General features: G+C 38.0%; 1 protein-coding gene across 1 annotated transcript in view; it reads right to left on the reverse strand.

Moving 5' to 3' along the window:
- Positions 1–758: 758 nt before the first annotated feature.
- Positions 759–19,619, reverse strand: part of itga8 (integrin, alpha 8) — a 59,670-nt gene continuing 40,809 nt past the window's right edge. The window contains exons 19-30 of the mRNA XM_038269528.1: positions 18,669–18,736; positions 18,098–18,245; positions 16,525–16,617; positions 11,645–11,724; positions 10,503–10,583; positions 9,038–9,143; positions 7,816–7,974; positions 5,119–5,235; positions 4,901–5,014; positions 4,709–4,810; positions 4,504–4,626; positions 759–2,738 (exon numbers count right to left, since the gene is read on the reverse strand). Of these exons, the coding sequence (XP_038125456.1) occupies positions 2,649–2,738; positions 4,504–4,626; positions 4,709–4,810; positions 4,901–5,014; positions 5,119–5,235; positions 7,816–7,974; positions 9,038–9,143; positions 10,503–10,583; positions 11,645–11,724; positions 16,525–16,617; positions 18,098–18,245; positions 18,669–18,736 (1,281 nt within the window). The 3' untranslated portion in view covers positions 759–2,648. The remainder of the gene's footprint in view (positions 2,739–4,503; positions 4,627–4,708; positions 4,811–4,900; positions 5,015–5,118; positions 5,236–7,815; positions 7,975–9,037; positions 9,144–10,502; positions 10,584–11,644; positions 11,725–16,524; positions 16,618–18,097; positions 18,246–18,668; positions 18,737–19,619) is intronic.

A 19,619-nucleotide genomic window follows, 5' to 3' on the forward strand; every position in this document is an offset into this window, starting at 1 on the left:
TAATACTATGTTTAATGGAAAAAACACAGCATATCACTCTGAGCTCACCTTTCCCACTGCAAAACTTGATGGTGATACTATCAAGCTGCCAACTCTGTGTTAAAGGTCTTAAATCAAAGTGCATGGGAAGAGTACTGCAGATAAATACAAGAAAATCCTCAAAGAATATCTGAGCCCAACAACCTTAACCCACATCCAGATCTACAACGTAATGATACAGAGCAGAGCATATTCATGCAGAGGATGACTCAGCTAAAGCAGTGATCTGTGGCATTACTTAAAAAAATTACTTTTCACAAAATTTGATGAGTATAAAAGCACTAAAAGGTGAAAGTGATATGGTTTTGGGAAGCTACAGGATAACTATAACATTGTCTCCTACATTGTTATTTTATACTGCTAATTGTAAAATATGTTTAGCCAGTATTATTGGACAAATATTACCATCCAGTTGTACATATCTTCCTTTTTTCACTCCAGAGTATGAACACTAATGCGCAACAGATGATATTTTAAAACCTTATTCATTCTGTCCAATGCCTTATATAAATTACGGTTTTCAGATAAGAATTTAGGATTTAGAGCATTTTTTTAAACAAATAAACAATGATGCCATTTGCAAAGAATGAAAGAAGCAACTCATGCTCTGACAATGCATTTGAAATGTACTTTATAAAAGCCTTTCATGTTTTTATTAACAGACTATGACCTTAAATCTCCTTTATGGGTAATGCAGCAAATGGACAGCATTTGAATGCTTTTTTCACTTTGTGTTTTATTTGTTACACAAAGAGAGCTTTTATTTCTATCCTTTTTATCACACCCAGAGATACAGTAGTTACAATGAAAATTGCATTGGATATAATAGGTGGATAAATGTCCATGTATAAAAAACCCCAACAGAGCCTGGAAAGATTGATTAGATGTTCTCCTTCAACAAGGGAACAGGTTTGTTTTGTTTCCAGCTGCTGCTTCGTAGCAAATGTTGTTAATTAAAAAAGGGGTTAAATGAGGTGTTACATGTAATTGTTTGTGTTCTGCAAATGTAGAAATAAATTTGAATTATTTCGTAAAAACTTTGCTTCCAATAAACATTTCTTTACTACATGAATAACTAAAGAAAAATATTGAAACAGAAACTTCCATCAGTATTTTAAAAAGTGCAAAAACGAAATGAAAGCTCTATCCTCAATCTTTGTTACTCAATGCACTAAAATCTATACAGCTTAAAGCCACAGGGTGGCGCTGCTTTGCTTTTGTCTATTTATCTGTTTTCATGCAGAGCCAGGATTCAAGGCTGCATTATTTTTGTTGCACCATTTGGGGGAGCAACAGTCCTTCCTCTAAAGTAAACTTAATTTATCATGGGAAACTGAAAAGATGTAAACCTTTTTACATATTTAATAAAACACTGTACTACTGACCCATTTTATGTGAAGGTTAGCGACCTATTAAAAATTCTGCTGCTTTGATAATTCTTTTATACTGATGAAAAAAAATATCAAATTTAATGCATAAACCTTAAATCATATCCTATAAAGCATATCTTAAAATGATAAACCTTAAATCTTGATTCCAGCAATGCTGATGCTTAATTTCTGACGATTGGTGCATGAAAATTTAGAAACATGAAAAAACCTGTAACCTGCTGTGTAAAAGAACAGCAGATGTGTTTTTCCCCCCACTTATCAAGTCTTATCCTTGGAAAATAAAATAAAAGTAAAACAAAAAGTTGTTAGCAAACCTTAAACAAGCAATGCAATGCTTCAGCTATAAATATGTTGTTTTTTCCTTCAAAGATAAAACCCCAGAGCTGCAACGAGACAATAAGTTATTTATTTGGTAAAGGTTTCAACAGGCTGGTACTTGTCTAAAAATATGTTGCCTTCTGAAATAACAGTTATCTAACACACCACCCAACCAATCTTACGGTATATATACACACACAATGAAGACATGAAGCTCTAAAAAAGTAGTGCCAGTGTAACAACAAGCTTCAGCATCACACAACGCCCAAATATTGCACATACATTTATAAATATACACTTTGACTTTGTGCCCCTTTTTAAAAACTTTGCGTGTGGTAGCGTGTTTACTGAATGTAAATTTGAACAGCATGGATTTCAGCCTTGTTTGAGGGGAAACAGGGAGAAATTAAATCCTGTGGTGGATTATAAACACATACACTTCTTGCACACAGATTTGCAGGAATTTACACACACACATACACTCATTCACTGTAAAACCTATTAAAAGCACTTGTGCTGAGATCTAAGTTCTCTTTGTGCTGCACAAAGACAAGAAAAACTTTAAGTATTGTCCTTTCAATATAATCCACTTGGTCTTCAGTTGTGGTGCTTCATTGCAATGTATAAACAATGGACATGTGTGGGTAATTTAGCCTGATATGTGTGTTGTTCTGCTCCACTTTGCGTGCCGTGACCTCAGTTGTTGTGGCTCCAGAATGCGTGGCGCTGCTGTTTTTTTCTTGCAGTCAGTTTCTTAAAAAAAAAAAAGATAGAAGTCTTCCAAATCAGGGGAATGGAGCTTCCAACTATTCCAGATCTCAGATCTGATTTTTGTCATTCAGAAGGTGCACTTTCCTCCTAAATCATAAACTTCGAACCAAGTGTTGTAATTCATTTTCTTTAGGCATCCCCGGTTTGATCAGACGTTAGCTTCTCCTGGTCGGAGATGTTGTCATCTGCTGGCGGCCGTGCTCGGTCGAAGAAACCGCACTGCGGGAATCACATTCACAAGTTAATATGTAACATGGTAATAAAAATATTGTCTGACATCTTGAAAATATTGTAAAGAACTTTAAAAAACGTTATCTTAATTATTGGTTATTCTGGATCAAAGTCTTTCAAAGTTTTTCTCTGTAGTTTGGTTGCTTGGAATTTAATTGAAAGCTTAATCATTTTGAATCCATTACTCAGATTGGTCAATCTGACTATGATCAATACACTTTTCTTATTTTCCAACCCCTTTCTGTAAACTAAAGCTTTTTTTTTAATTGAACTCTACACCATCTTTGTATCAAAGGCAGCGAAATCCAACTAGTCAAGTGAATTACAGTATTTGCATGCAGTGCAATCCATCTTTGCTGACATATAATCTCACCGAATTTTTCATTCAAGCAGACCTAAGAGATTATGATTCATTTCCCTGTGAAGCTGTGTTTCATTCTATTATCTAAACATACTCAGTTTAATTTTAACCAATTAATTATTTAGGCATTTAAAAAGCTTTTCAGATACAACTTTGCATCTCTAACGAAAAATGCTTTTATAACTTAAAGAGAATTTGGAAGGCTTTTACAAAATTTTGCTGGTTGCTGCAAAGAGGGATCTGATTAAGAGGCTGTTTGTCATTAATTGTAGCCTTCAGGTACCTGCATTGTTCTCTCATGTCACCTAAGGCCTTACACCACAGCTTTAATATGAATCATCCCACAGCTGGTTGAAGGTGCTTCTTCTAACTTATCATTGTGATGCAGCTGCTGTGTGCAGGAGGTTTTGAGAACTACTCTGACAGCATCCAGAAGGATTTCCCCCAGGAGCTAAGTTGAACAACTCATGATTGTCATGCCAATACATACAGTAATGTGATCAGTACTCTTGCATAAAAAAATCCATTTGTACCGGTATCCGCTGGTTAGGGAAACATGCAAAATATCTTGATCAACATTCGGAACAAATATTCAGGCACCCTGTCGGGGCCTGTAGGATCAACATTTTTATGTCTTTCTTTCAATATTTAATTCATTTTGTAATTTGGTTTTATCTTGCAGTGCTGTTATGGTGTGCACACATACCAGCAATGAAAGGTATTTTCTTTTCTTAACATTTCTTTCCTTTGTTTTAATTGCCCTGGTGGGGGATGAGCCTCTTTCATGAGGAGCAAAGGTATGGGAATGGGCTGAGTTGGCTTAAAACTGGGCACCGGCTCGCTAACCACTGAACTATGGGGGGGAGTTTAAATGTTTGCTTTAGTTAATTGTCACCCATCATAACTGCACAGTATGCTATCATGTAAAATCACATGTTAAAAACCAGCCTAATTACTCCTAGTATTCATCACCTCGTTTCATCCACAGTTTAAGGAAACCTTGTGAATTATAAAGTGATTTTTTATAAACCAGTGAATTGTGTTATCATTGCTATTATAGTACTAAAATTTATATTCTTCACTATTGGTATTCATTGTAATGGATGTTGTTGGTTGCATTATATGATAATAATTCGTTTTGTGCAGCAAAGGAATGGGATTAAATAAATTTGTCTGCTTCATAGTCCTTTTGAACAGAGACTCTTCTTTTTCAGTAATGTTTTTTTCCCTTTGTATCTACATTGTTTTTTTTTATTGTTGTCTTATGTCTAATGGGGAATATGGATGAAAGACTAGATATATGTTCCAACGTTTTGAAAGCAGGTTTATAGAAATCAGGGATGGAATAATAAATGATGCATATTACTGTAAAAACTATTTTCACTCTTGTACCTTCCACATCGCTAACGTCAGCATGGCCAGTACTAACAGGCCTAGCAATATGGCCAGGATGATGACCCAAAGTGGCACAGCAAACGAAACATCAGGAGTGCCCCATAACACATGGGTTCCCATCTGCAGAAAAAGAGATGCAAAAGTTGATCATTTGTTTTTGCAACTGAGAACCGACAGCAATACTATGTAGTTCTTTCCTTACTGAGGTTTTGTGTTGAGGCAGTGTGGATGGCTGAACACGATAGGGCATAGATATGACCATAAAGGACACCGTGGAGTTTAGAATGTAGGGGTCGTTACGCCGCTTTAAGATGAAATACATAAATTAATGCAGGTTGAAATATTTACAACTCACAAAAAGTAACATAACATGTATAAAGTAATTAATTATCACCTGCAAAAACGTATGTGCCCAAAGTCTTGATCTTATCTTAACAACGGCGCTCTGGCCTCGATCCAACCGACCAGCCATGCACGTAATCCTCAGACAGGAGACGTTGGTGCAGTTCTGATCAGTGGACAGTGAGAAGAAAGACATGAAGCAACTGTGAATCACATATAAATGTTTTTATTAGCTTGTTTTCAAGAGAGAATTGGGGTTGGGGGTCTCACCAAGGTCTTACTGCTGTAACTTCCAGCTGTGCTGACAGATCGTTTGTGGCGGTGAGGAAGATCGGTGGTGTTCCTCAGAAAACCCAGCAGTTCTGGCGTGTCTTGCAGAGAGGAGATCTGGAACAGAATTATTGTTTAAACAATGTTTAAATGTCATAATGTGTTTGGGCTTCCTGAAGTTTGGGCTTCGCCACACATTGCTTATTTAATCAGCACCAAAACTGCACATAACATAAATTTATTAACAGCTGAAAACGAAATAAAATGTCCAAAGATACAAAAGATGTGATAAAATCCCACAGAATATAGAGCTGCACAAACCTTTGTAACATTTGATCTAAAACGTTGGATTTGAGGAGATTTAACTTCTCAGGTCACATTGTTATATTGATGGCAAGAAAAGCATGGAGGGCAGCCGGAGAAAATAACCCACATGTCCTCAAGTTTCAGATAACAGAGATAGATTTTATTGTTTCTGCTCGGGAAGCTCAGCTTTGGAGGCGGGCCAGTGGGAACAGCTTGATTTAATATTTTAATTTAAATATTTGAAAAAGCCAGCACACCGAGCACACATTGATTATTTTTTTCTTCTCACATCAGCTATTTTTGGAAGTGGGAGACCATTTGTTTTCTTCCTTTCTTGAAGCCCTGTGGTTAGAAACAGAACCTCAGACTTTTCTTACTGATAAATGAAGAAATTTTTTGCAATATTTGGCTCATTGATTCAATTACAGATTTTGCAGCTTTATCATAGGAATGTCTGTTAGAAGAAAAAAAATCCTCTTTAATCTAAATAGTTTACACAAAGAAACCAATGTTTTCTCTATAAAGTAGCCTATAGATGGGTTTATTGCATATGGAAACATTTCCAACATCTAAGGTAAGCACCAGCCTTCTTCCTCCTTTTTTCTTTCACTGGAAAATAGAACACAATGGGAACACAACACACGATGTTGTTTGCCCCACACTTTTTTGGCTCCCCAGATAAGTTTGTGAATGGGATTTAGCTTTTTCTTTTTTTTCTTTTTTTAATAATTGGTATAAAACAGGTGTTTGATCTTTGAACAATTTCTTAGTATTTCTCTCTTCAGCACAGCCCAACCATTCTATTTGATATAGGTTTGTGGATTAAACAGATCATGGGAAAGGATGCCTATCTCCTCAGTCTAGACGACCTACACCCACACCTAAGGACAAATTAGAGAAGCCAGTTACCCTAACAGTCATTTTTTTGGGCTGTGGGAGGAAGCCAGAGTATCCAGAGAGAACCCATGTATGCTCAGGGAGAACATGCAGAAATACCCCAGGCCGGGAATCGAACCCAGAACATTTCCGCTGCAGGGCAACAGTGCTACCCACTGCCCAACCGTGCAGCCCATCTAATTGGATCTTGTTTTTTTAATATTCGGTAAATGACATTTTGGCATTATGCGCATGTAGAGGCTGCACTGTTTTCTTGTATTTAAATTCTCAGATTTAATTCCTTTGGCATTTGAAAGCAAAACAGGTCCACAGCCTCAATTTCCCCACCATACCTATTAGCTGGGTTGAGTGATATTCTACAAGTCCATCTTTTGTTTTATGTCAAACTAAATCCCTTTTTTGAAAAATTCTAAATTAACTTGATCTGACCAAAGCACATCATGTCAGCTAATAAAGCCCTAACAGTGTAGAAAACTTTCTTTTAGAGGAGAAACTTTTCATTTCAAGGTAAGGCTCCAAAATAACTGTCTGGCATGTAGGAGTGTCTAATTACTGGTATTAAGACTTGGGCTGTGTCCGAACATCCACCCTCATCACTATATAGGGCACTATATAGTGGTTACAACATTTTAAAAGAGTGTCAGAACGTCTAGTGGATAAAAAAGAAGTGGACTCGAAATTTCCCACAATGCAGATATATCCCGGAATGCTATGAGCGGAGAGCTTTCCTCGCAAAGCATTATGGGATTTACTGTCACAGCGGCCTGCTGTCGCCATAGGCTGTTGCTACCCGAGAGCTGTGACTAATAAAGATGTTGCAGGCACCGCGCGATGGAGGCGGAGCTATGTGACCAATTGGGAGTGAAAAGTAGAATTCATCTATCCAAACAGTAAGTTATCTGAGTTCACTATCAAGTCCACTATATAGTCCCCACTCTATATTTCGGACACAGCCTTGGTGACCCCTAGATGTCAATCTTTCCTGCATGTTTGTAAGGGCAAGTTTTTACATTTTGTTTAAAAACTCTTCCCGTCCTGCTCAACATATGTGTTCCTCATTCAGACATATTTTTCTGCAGTTACATTAAAAAAAATCTTGCAGATGTGGGGAATCAACAGTGATTGGCAATCATTGTTAACATGTTCTGAGTTACAATCGGTTACAATGGCGAATCCATGAAGTGTGGCATCACAATTTCTTTTAAAACAAAATAAATTCATTGCATTGGGATTTTTACCCCACTAATCAAAATCACGTAAATTGGCTTAATCTAAAATATTTAGTAGGATACGTCTATAATGAAGGATTATGGGATGAATAAAACAGCTCCCATCTTTGACATCAGGTCAACATTTACCTTTTGGAGATCAAGGAATCAAATGCGATGCAGCTTAAGGTCTATTTATTAATTCCCATTACAGGAAATATATCCATAAGTTCACTAGTTTTGGAACATGTGTCTGCATGCATGTGTGTGTAAATGTATACGGTACCTCCAGGCCGTGTGGGTTGAGGCTGGTGTTTGTCCGGCAGCTAATTGGGCCGTCAGTTTGAATCTCTATGGCGTACAGCAGGTTCTCATCATGGAAACGGGCAGGCCAGCCGATCTGAAGCTCAGCCTGCCCAATACTACTGGGACCAAAGTTATGGAGCTAGAAAAAGAGAAAGGGAGCAGCAAAAACAGAGAGCTGTCAGGATTTCACCCTCTTCGGTCCTATTAGCAGGTCTCATGTGACCAGAGCTGTAATTAGGTTATCATAACCGCGGTATGATGAGACAGACCACCTGTGTTTTCATGATGATAACATTAATGCAGCCTTTAGTCTCTTGGGATCGAAAGGCAACACAAGTAAAACTTTCATCAGGTTTATCATCAAAACTAGAGGAATGAATAATGAGCCTTAATCGACCATTAATTTAATAAATCCTCTTTTTATCGCCTTTATCTCCCCCTGATATGCACCCCCATCACCCCCTACCTATAATATACTGAAGCAAGTCATCCAAACAGGACATGATCCTGGTGCTGCAGGGCAGGAATTCTAAAAAGAGGAGAAAAAAAACAACCTTCCCTCCTAACTAGAAGCAGCTGCCCACTGGGAGAAGTACCACAAATGAAAATCATTATCAGCTGCAGGACAGGCCAGGCAACACTGCACTCCGGTTCAGTGAAGCTTCCCAACATTTAAAGCAAGAAAAAAAAGGAAGTAAATGAGTACAGACAGATGATGGCGTACTTTAACTGGTTTGCACATCTCTAACTCCCCAGATTAATTTTTTCTAAAACACTCACTTGTTACACATTTCTGTTTGCCTGTTCCCCCTTCATTAGGTAGCTGTTCCCTTCTGTTTTTCTTCCTTCTCACTCCTTCCTGTCATCATAGCAGTAATTACTTTTGAGCTGGAGACCTTTGATCAGCCACATCTTAATTCTTTATAGAGCAACTGGTTTTACTTTGACTGGTGTTTACTTCACCCTGAAGAACTCTCGAATCCTTTAACCCTGACTGCAACTTCACACACCTATTTTATCCTCATCCTGTTTCCTTCTTAATCAGCAAAATAAGGTCAAAAGTAGCAAAGTTTAACACCCGCTCCCCCTGCCACACCTCTCTACTTAATTTGATAAAAAGTGGTTAGTTGGTTCCCAGCTGATCTTTCAAAGTGATACACCTAACATCTTTTAACTTTGAAATATATTCATCTGAACTGTACCTCATAAATATGTGTGACTTGTGGACCAACGTCATCCTCTTTAACAGGTTTCTCTTTAGGCTCCCAGTTGGGGAATGGCAGCACCACCTGAGAGGGATGAGACACTCTGCAAGAAGCAGAAAAACAGATATAACAGATTGACTGAATGTAAACACAGTTACAAAGTAAATATTGTAACAGCCTCCCTTTTTCTCTGTAACTACAGTGTAGAGAACTTTATCCCCAGGTAATTCAGGTGGTCACAGAATATAAACTTCACGACTACTATAATTCTGAGATGTAGCGCTGTACACACATGCTGTGCCATAAAATTTGGATTAAATGTGAAAAACATGACATATTAACATTTACTATTCATATGCTACTCTATGCAGACAAATACTTGCATCATTCTAGCATATGCACCAGTTTCAGCCATGCAGGTTAATTGTAACCTGCAAAATCTAAAATGTAAAAAATCTGCACACTGCAAAAAAAATCTAGAAATAAGTAATAATGTCTTAAATCAACTATATCTACCCATAATTTGAGCAGAGGATGTGGGAATGAGTGTTTTTACTCTTAAGATAACATTATTAGATATTATGCACTTGAAATAAGAAAATGAAATTGTTTTTTTCTTATTTTACATGTAAATTCTCTTGTTGCACTGACAAAGTGTCTCGCTTACATCCTCAATTTAAGAAAAAAAGGACATATATTAAAAAAAATGAAATTTAGATTTCCATTTTTTGAAGTATAAACTCTGGCAATTTTCCACCTTGTTTTGTCAACAAAACTATATTTAGGTTAAATTTAATCTAAAATCTAATCTGTGAACGATTTCAGTTTTTAATGGGAATGTCTGCAACGTTCCTCATTCTGATACATTTTTGACACCTTTCAAAAAGTTCAGATTAAATATTTAAAAATATCTAGGTTGCCAGATAGAAGTATAGATATTATAGGGCTGCATGGACCAATCACTGAGCTATGCAAGCCACACCCCATAGTCAAGGCTAATTTCTTACTTCAACATGACAGTTTCATCAGAAGTTAAAATCCGTATAATGTTTTACAGCAGCAGTATGAGAAAAAAAAAATGTAATCTGAAGCAGAACACCGTACAGGACAAACAGTGTTGCATATCCTCCTCCAGGTTCTCCCCATCGCTGCTTCGTTTATGTCCTCAGCTGACCACACCCAAACAACAGCATGTCAGCCGCAAGGCTTTGAACTTTGTGTGAGAGACTACTGTATACGCATAAGTATGGAAAAGCTGACGAATAACCTCATATGCATTTATTTTGTTTGAATTTATGTCAGTAAATATGTGCTGTTGCATAAAAATCCAAACATCTTAAAAGCAGAAATCCCTTCTCATAAACAACTATAAAATTGAAAGCAAATCGGCTGCAGCAGTGGGTAGTGGAGAGGGAGGAGGAGGGAGGTTCTCGCATATGGCATAAAAATGTAATCAACTCACCCGCGCAATGCAAGCTGGGCACTGGCAGTAATGGTCAGATTCAAACTGACCAGGTTGCTGTCAGAGTTGTCCTTGTTGGAGCTGTGGAGAGAATTACACTTTGAGCAGAACTACCTACGAATGCCTTTTAAAACACCAACTACACTTTTGAAAATAGCAACTTATCCTTTTTAAAAATTTGTTTGGCATATAATAAAATGAAAGTGGGATGATAAAAAAAAAAAAAAGTAAAGCCCAAATAAGTGGATGCATTTGGGAATAAATGCATACAGCCTGTGGAATAGCCCTGATCTCGGTCCAGTTGGAAATGCGTGGGTTTGCTTTAAAATCCAAGTCTGACAGGAAGCAGTAACTTTAAAATAGCTCCATGGATCAGGGAAAATGTACTGATTTCTAGAATGACCCTAAATCGGTTGATTTTCAATCATGTATTAAGGGTGAAAAAAATAGCAAAAGAATTTGCATACACTTATAGACATGAATTTGCAATTCTTGCCCATAATAGGTGTATGTAAAGTTTTTCTCTTGTCAGCCTATTATTGTCATTACAGTGTCACAAGTATACAGCAAAGAAATTCACTCTCTGCATTTAACCCATTTCCTTGGGGAGCAGTGGGCTGCCTTTGTGCAGCACCCAGGGAGCAGTGTGAGGTTAAAGGTCTTGCTCAGAGACCCAGAGTGGCAGTCTGTGGAAGTGGGGCTTGAACTCAGAACCTCAGGATTCAAAGCTCTATGCCCATCCACTAGGCTGCCACTCCTCTCCTGGGCTGCATATCTTTCAGTTTATGCTTTTATCTCATTTTTGTAAAAAGCTGATATTTTACTAGTATTACAAATTAAAGTAAATTTTAATGCAGCTCTTGATAAAAATTAGATGAGAATATTCAGCTTACTTCCTGAAATCTTCCCTCAGGGGATAAGTACTTGTACTAATGACAAATGCTGCAGTCTGTTGCAGTACAACAAACAGTTGCATATTGTTCCCCTTGTCTTTCTTCATCACTGTGGCCAGGCACATGAGACCGCAGACAGTGACAGTATAGCACTGATAGCATTGAGTCGGGACAAATTTACACGGATCAGAGGAAAGACAAACAGATCTTTGTGTCTAAGTTGTATGAGTGAGCTTGTGATTGCGTCACCTGTGGATCTGTAGCTCAAAGCTGATTTTTGGTCCGGAGTCTTCCACCCTTTGGACTGAAAACCTCAAACCAACGGTGAGCTGTCCAGGGAACAACAGGAAACCCCCCAAAAACAAAGAGAATGTATTAAAATGATGTGACGACAGACTGAGAAGGGAATCTATAGGAGGATGGTGGAGAATGAGAGACATGTCTAAATCAAAGGCAGCTCTGAACTGACAGTAAAATCCATGTAACTGGAACCTTTTTCTGTTACTTCATTGTCACAATATCTGGATTGTGTAAACGTGTGTTGATAACAGCAAGTTTCCTAAATCTGACAAAAGCCAGACTACAGACACATACTTAAAAACCACAGTCAAGTTCCTCGTCTCTCCTCTGTTTAAATCCTCCTGTCCCCTAGGCTAACACGAAACACGTGGAGGCTTCGGTACGCCATAAACTGCTGCGCCGCATGTGTATTTACATGCACATGTGATCTCTGTTGAAAAATGGGTCAAGCCCACAGTCCAGAGGGGGGAAATGATAGCATGCAGACTTGTATTAAAAACTTCAAGAGCCATGTCTCCAGGGCGTTAGAGGTACAAAGTCAGGCTATCTTTAAAGGACACGTTAGGGACACTTGGAAGAGAAAAGCCAGACTGAGAAAGTCTAAAGAGACAGGCACTAAATGTGTTGTTCAGTGAAAAATCAAAAGAAGACGATGGGTACTGTGAATATGTACAGCAACACAGTCAGGTCTGATACAAATCTGAAAACCTTAGAGTTCAGAGTTTCAGCTGATTTTTCTTTGTTTGAATAGATCCTTTGTTTTCATAAGGATAATGATAAAAAAAAGAAAAAAAAAACATCTGTTATAAATTCGTCAAAGAACTTGCCATTGTCATTTCTGTCTGAAAGCTCAGTGTATCCTAAAAAAAACAATCAAATATATGTGTACTAAGTAAACCACTTTTGCATTTGGCTGTAGTTATCCTGTGGCTGCAAAGCTTTGGCTTAGAGAGTTTAGCTATAATGCAGAAAACAATGATTCCTTACAGCAACAGCGGGAACATTGGTTTTAAGCAACCAGGAATAATTTGGAAGCTTTTGTCAATCTTGCAAAGTTTTTAGCAGTAGAAATATAGTTTTTCTGTAATTTGTTATTAATGTCACTTTTCACCATCAGCAGTGCAACTATGTGTTAATTCCCTTCATCAACTACTTGTATATTTAAAGGCTTAAATATAAGAAGATTTTGAAAGAAATCTAGATATGATCAGCCACAAAACAAGCTTAAACTGGAGGTAACGAGACTTTCGGTTTTTCTGAAAACCTTTGGACACCCATCCTGAAGTCTTTGTTAGTTTTGAATGAGAGGACAGAAAAACTAAAAACATTTAAAATCAATTTTTATCATGAGTTTCTCATAAACTCAGGATTCTCTAAACATAAAATAACAGTAAATTTAGAACACAAAATAAAAAAAACTGGTTTATCACAAAGACAAAACACATAAAGCATTGTTAATGCAGGCCACTGCAGCAAGGGTTGCTCAGAATCCTGTATTGGAAAAACCAAAACTACAACTACACAAATGCATGGCGCAGCACAGGAGAGCTAGCAACTCTGGGTAAGATTCAGCAGAACATTGTCACCTTAAGAACAAAGCACACATGTTTGATGACCAAGATGGTCAGATTTTGGACAGATGGTTTGAAAGAGGGGTAAAGGAAGCCACAGTTGTTAAAAGAAAAAAGGCATCACTGAACAGAGGGGGTGGATTGCGGTTTCAGCTTCCAAGCATCTAGAACTCTGCCCTGGAACTCATTCCAAAGAGGTTACAGAGGCACATTTATGATTCACATAACCAAACACAAAATCCATATGAAACAAAAGATTTCAACAACCTCTAAGAACAACCGGTGGGACCTGGAATGTGCTCAGATTGATGGACCTCTCCTGCTTAAAAACATCAGCGCTCCAACTATAGATTGCTCTGGTGCGAGCCAAAAGAAGTGACAAAAACTCACAATAAGTGTCAAAATGTTTTCAGAAAAACTGTGCCAAAGTCCAGTTGTCTTTTTGAGCCTGTTTTGTGACTGCCATGTTCCTGGTGACTGAGAATTTATCTATTTATCAGATATGTAATTTATCTATTACATATCTCTCTAGTCCAACACACCTGAATCAAGTGTTTTAAATGTTTGAACCAGTGTTCAAATTATGCTTCTTCTTCTATCTTTTGGTATGATCTTAATTCAGAGTTTTATCAGGAGTATATTAAATACAAAAAAATTCAATTTTTGACCCATGCTTACTATTTGATCCAAACAACTGTGTAAAACTTTTTGGTTGGTATTTTGATGAATTATGATAATACATTTGCTTGAGTTGTATTTTCTGAATTGGTGATGCATGCTTATTATGATATATCCTCTGAAAGAAGTCTTCAGTTCGTTCTTAAAAGAGTTGGTTACAACTCTAAACTGAAAAAAAAATAAGATATAGTGAAGGGCTTAATATACCACTGCTAAGCTGAAGCATAGATAAATCCATGTTGCAAAACAATCGCCTGCTAAACAGGTAGATATAAGGAAGCAACATCGGCATGATAAAAAGCTTTGACTTAATGTAATCAAACTCCTTGAAATGTGAGCAGCAACAGCTCTGTGTCCCAGATTTTACATTCATGAAGAGCGTTTTAAAATTCTGCATTGATAACTATTATGTCCTTTGGGGATATTAGTGGGATAATATCTCTTTGCCCGAAAAATGAAGTTTTGAAGAAAGTAAAAAATGTCATCTTTGAAAATTAAAACAGAGGAGCTGTGGTAAATATTATATGAATCTACCTTTCCTTATTGATGTGTTCAAAGCTTTAAAGATAGATATTCAAACAGATCTAAACACAGTGGAGTTAGAAAACTGGTTTCCAGCTGCAGCCCTTGTGGGATGAGCCCTACACTGTTCTGGGCTACGATGGTTTGAGGATGAAAACCTGGTGAAGCACAGACAGCAGCATCACGTCCAGCCTAGGCTGCCCTGTTTAAATGATCTGATAACAGAATTACTGAATAAACAGATCCGACATCATACACGGGTCCCCCTTGCAGTCTGCACTTAAGTTTGTGCAGCTGCTAAAGGCAGGCTTCAGAGATGCATTCTTCATCAAGGAGGGAAATTTCTGCTAATAAAATAGCTCCTTACCTTATCAGTGATTATTGTGCATCATGTGGGGGTGATAAAACTGTATATTTGGAACAGTACTGACACAACCTGATTTCATTTAGTACTTTGCTTTCATGCACAAATGCTTTGTTAAAAGGGGTTTTAAGAAGGATTTCTGAGGACTGACTTTGGCCACTGTGTGTTTTTTATTGTTGAAAGTTTACTTAGAAGGATGTGTTTTGGTTGCTAACCCACTTAAATCCAACCTAGCGTATGAATCATGCAGAAACAAAGACTTTAAAACTGCAGAAATGAACCATACTCTTTCTTCACACAAAAATAAATCATTTGTAATCTTTTTTCTTTTTGATTTCCCATAATGCATTTCTTATCATTCAAAGCTAATTATTTATATTAACCAGAAAGGGCTCAGAGTCACCATTAAGAACTTTCTCAGGGTTTTTTTTAAATCAAAGAGTAACACAGTCCCGACCCTTCCCTGTACGTTGCTGCACACTGCTGGCCAGCTGGTTAGTGCTGCTGCATTTTCCTGTTAATTAAAAGAAAGAAAAGTTGGGCGTTTTTTTTTATGTATCATTGTAATTATAAAATTGCTGTTGGCAAACTGTGACTGAAAAGCCTCTTTAAAAGAGCAGAACACAGGTAAAACTTAATATAGTACATGGTGATTCTATGTTTTTGCTTAATTCAATGTATAAGACCGAAAATTAAAATGAATAGATGGTATGGATAATAAAGAAAACAAATGAAAAAAGAAAAACAACTAAAGCTCAAAACAAATGAGGACAGACTTATAGAGAAGGTCAAGGTCTATGAACTTTGAAAAGATCTCTTTAAAAGATTACAAAATTATGCTTCTGTTGTTGATTGTTGATCATATAGATAACAGAGATTTTCTGTCACTTAATAGAGGTTTGATAAACGAGGTAAATTTTCACACTATAGAAGGAGAGAAAATGCAGATATAGAGGCAGGCCAGAGGGTCGGAATCTACATTCCTTCAGACAGGACCTTCAGACATGGACCTCCTACACCAATCAGTCTGACCAGTGAGTCTCTACAGCTGTGTCATGTGGCACAAACAATGAACCGGAGCGATCAGACCTGTGCTCAGAGAACTTGTATGGGGTGTGTGTAAAGGTATGTTCTTCGTAAGCTGATGGATTCCTTAACGTCCAACAGGGCAAGGGGAAAGCAGAATATGCGAAGCATCTGGCTGGCTGGGGAGCACACAAACACACATGGCCCCCCTCCTCCAAACTGTGAAACATGACCACATAATTGATTTATCAGAATGCCGTGTGTCGACTCCCAAGAGCTGACGCTCCTCCCTGCCAGCCTTGACATCTTTAAAAGAAAAAATACATGCTCACACACGCGACATGCCTTTTGAGCATGCTGCATTTTGCTAAACAGTGCTAGAATTTCATGTTGCAAGGGACCATTCTTTAAATTACAAAGCCTCTGTTTCCTGTGTATGTCGGCCTTTAGGGAGCCAAGCGGATTATTACCCCGGAACGCATGCACAAGTTGAGCGTGACACAAGCACAGCCATGGGAGTCAGAGGGTAAGGAATGAGGGTCAAGGTGGTGATCGGACGACTTTGGGAAACATCATTCAAATTAAGTGTGGCAAGAACTTCTTAGCATGGATGTTTTATTGTAGCGTGTGAGTTTGGAGTTTATGTTTTTCGGGTACTCACAACTCACCTCTGTTCCTGTCACCATTGGGTTCCCGAGATCGCAAACCACCACCCTGGACTCGTTGATGGTCTTGTACTCGCAGTTTAGCTGAGTGAGAGACTGGTGAAAGAAAAACAGATAAGACTGGGAACGATGGGGAAAACATAAGGAGGTAAGAGGCCATCCGAATCCAGAGGAGGAGGAACATAGGAGGGAAAGAGTGATGGATACTCTGAAACTAATAATATTATCAATCAAAAAGCTCCATTACACCCTCATTAGCTCACATACACACACGTGTGCCATCAAACAGACACACTTGAACAAACTGACCCTATCCATTACCATGGCAGCTAATGCAGCCTTTTAATCATAATAGGGGCTTTTGGGCTGATGCCAGTAAAGCATATCCTGCTGATAGCCTTGCAGTAATCAGGCCAGATGCATGACTTAATGGTACAACAGGAAGTGATGCTGCACCGCAACTGCAGCCTCAAATAGGACACTTCCTTAAATGATTTTTGGCTGCAGTCAAAATAAGGATTCATTTTGGTGCACATTTTCTTTAAACTTGAAAGAATCAAAACTATACAAAGAGACTGAAATATATTCACACAGTGCCCATTAGTATTTAAATAATATCCCTTAGCAAGTTGCAGGGGATCCATATAGGCCTTTTGTAAAACAAGGTTACTTTAGAGTTCATTCAGATGTTTGCTTCCAGGCATGGAAACCATGCTAATGTTGGAGCCAATTCTAAACCAAAAGCATGAAGATGACTTTATTCATGCAAAAAACTGATCCAATATGTGTTTGAGATCATAGCACTGTTGGTACACGCAAATGCCAAGATGCCAAAATGGCCTCCAGTGAAAATTATTTTAAGGTCTGATGAGAGATAGATTTAGATATTCGGCCACAATACCAAAAATAAATTTTTTTTTTGAAGGAGTTAAAGGGAGGTTTGTTTAACCCTTAAAAACGGAAAGCACAGTGGTGGTAGTATCATGCTGAGGCTCTACTTTTCCACAACAGAGTTCTCCAACTTTACTTCAAAGTGGCAGCTAAATGGTTAAAATTTAGAAACAACCGGATTTTCCTAGATGAAACCAAACACACATTGGAACTGGTTTGGAATGGTTATCAAATAAAGCAGGTTAACACAAACTACTGAAAAACCATTTCATAATCATGATAATTTGTAGGCTTTTCTTAAAAACAATGGCGCAGCACCAAAAATGCAAATGGTAAATTAACACATTTTATTGAGATTGATACATTCTGGAATAAATGTCGGTCAGATAAGCCAGAATTATACCAGAATCTGATTGATTGTTACTTAAAGGGATTTTCCTGCAACTTGGTGAGGGTCGATGAACCCAGCAGCGGTTGGGAAGTTGTGCACCTAGTTGTTGTTCATGTAATTAGTCAGAGCTGTTAAATAATATCACTTCCTGATTTATGCTGAAAAATGCATTGTTAAAAATTCAAGATTAAGGCTGTGATAAGTACATGTAAACATCTAACCCACATTGTATATTTCAGTCATTAATATCAACTTGATATTGATTCAATCAAGAGATTTCATGTGATGCCCCACCTCTAGCCTGCGCTCTACTCCAATGTAGTCGGCCTCCGGTGGAATCCGTGTGTACAGCTCTGTCTCGTACGCCCCCTCTCCCTGGTTCGTTGCAGTGATGGTCAGCATCACCAGGTTGTCATCTCCAATCAGCAACTCTGAGCGATCCCTGGATTTGTGTGTTGAGACAGAGACAATGATTGACAAAAAGAAGCAAATTGTGACATTTATCATTTTAGGACTGCACTTAATGTGCAATCAGCTGCACAGGAATGCAACAGCCCCCAACAGTGCGTGAGCGTGTATGTGTTAGTCACTGCCTGGTGAGAGAATATTTATACAAGGCTGCCATGGAGATGCCGCACAGCTGGAAACACTATACTGAGAAGGTTGTTTCACATTCATGTGTGCACGCAACATCTCTAACAGGTTGAAAGTGACCAAAATGTGAGCAATGTGTTCATTGTAAAACGTGATCATCTGTTGAGGAATAGCAGACATTCTGTCTTTGCTTTACTTTCATGAATGCCTGCTTTTTGGAAGTCTAGGATTTGCAGGTTGGGGTCAAAGGGCGTCACTGTGAAAGCCTTACATGCTGGCAGAAAGCTGTAGGTCGGGGATACATATGTTGTCATCACCACAGTCAAGAAGGATGTAAGCCTGCGAAGAAAGAGTCGCACATGGAGAAGGAACGTTAGAGGAAAATTGTTCAGTTATCACTAGACATGTGGTTCTCTAATCTTTCATAACGAGGACCACCTCACAGAAAAGCTATTTTTCACAAGCATCACTATACTGATGAAAATGTGATAATAAAGAATAAATGGTACTTTGATAGTCTCTTTGGTTACAGCAGAAAAAATATGCTGGAAATGCATGAGCGGAAGAAGTTTACTGCAATTTATGATGAAAAAAAGGACTATAAATCTGCTATTGGAAATTCTTATAACCCTGATTCAATATCTAATGTGGTTGCCTAACATGCAAAATGTCCCACTAGCTAATGTAACAATGGTTTATATGCATTTATGATGTTTTTTATCCCCTTTAAAAAGAGCTTCTTCCAGTCTGAAGAGAACCCAAGTTGCACTATTTGTACCACAGCTTGAGAACTGATGCTTTAAATGTGATAAAATATATCAAAAAAAAGGTAAGTAATTACTCAGTGGATTAAAAATAACTGATAATAGAGTTTTTCTGGTCAATATATAAACAGAGAAATCTAGTTTTTAAAACACCCAATATTTATTAATAAAAACGTGCGCACTTCTTTCAGAAGTCGAATCTGTTCTGCTCACCAAAGCTCGGCGCCGAAAGATTTAAAAGATCTCATTGTTTATTTGGACACATCCACTTTGATAAAGAGCAATCAAAGGGGGGGGGGGGGGGGGGGGGGGGGGGGGTTCTAATTCATTAGGTTACACATATTTCCTTTCTTTGAGAGATTTTCTCTTTCCCGGGCTTTGTTGCGTGGCCGGCAATGTCTTCATCATTCTTATTATTGTTTATTGCTGTTATATATTAAACTGCTGAACTAAACGGG

Source organism: Cyprinodon tularosa, unplaced genomic scaffold (genome assembly GCF_016077235.1).
Source record: "Cyprinodon tularosa strain WSP-4 unplaced genomic scaffold, ASM1607723v1 ctg73, whole genome shotgun sequence".
NCBI classification, from domain to species: domain Eukaryota; kingdom Metazoa; phylum Chordata; class Actinopteri; order Cyprinodontiformes; family Cyprinodontidae; genus Cyprinodon; species Cyprinodon tularosa.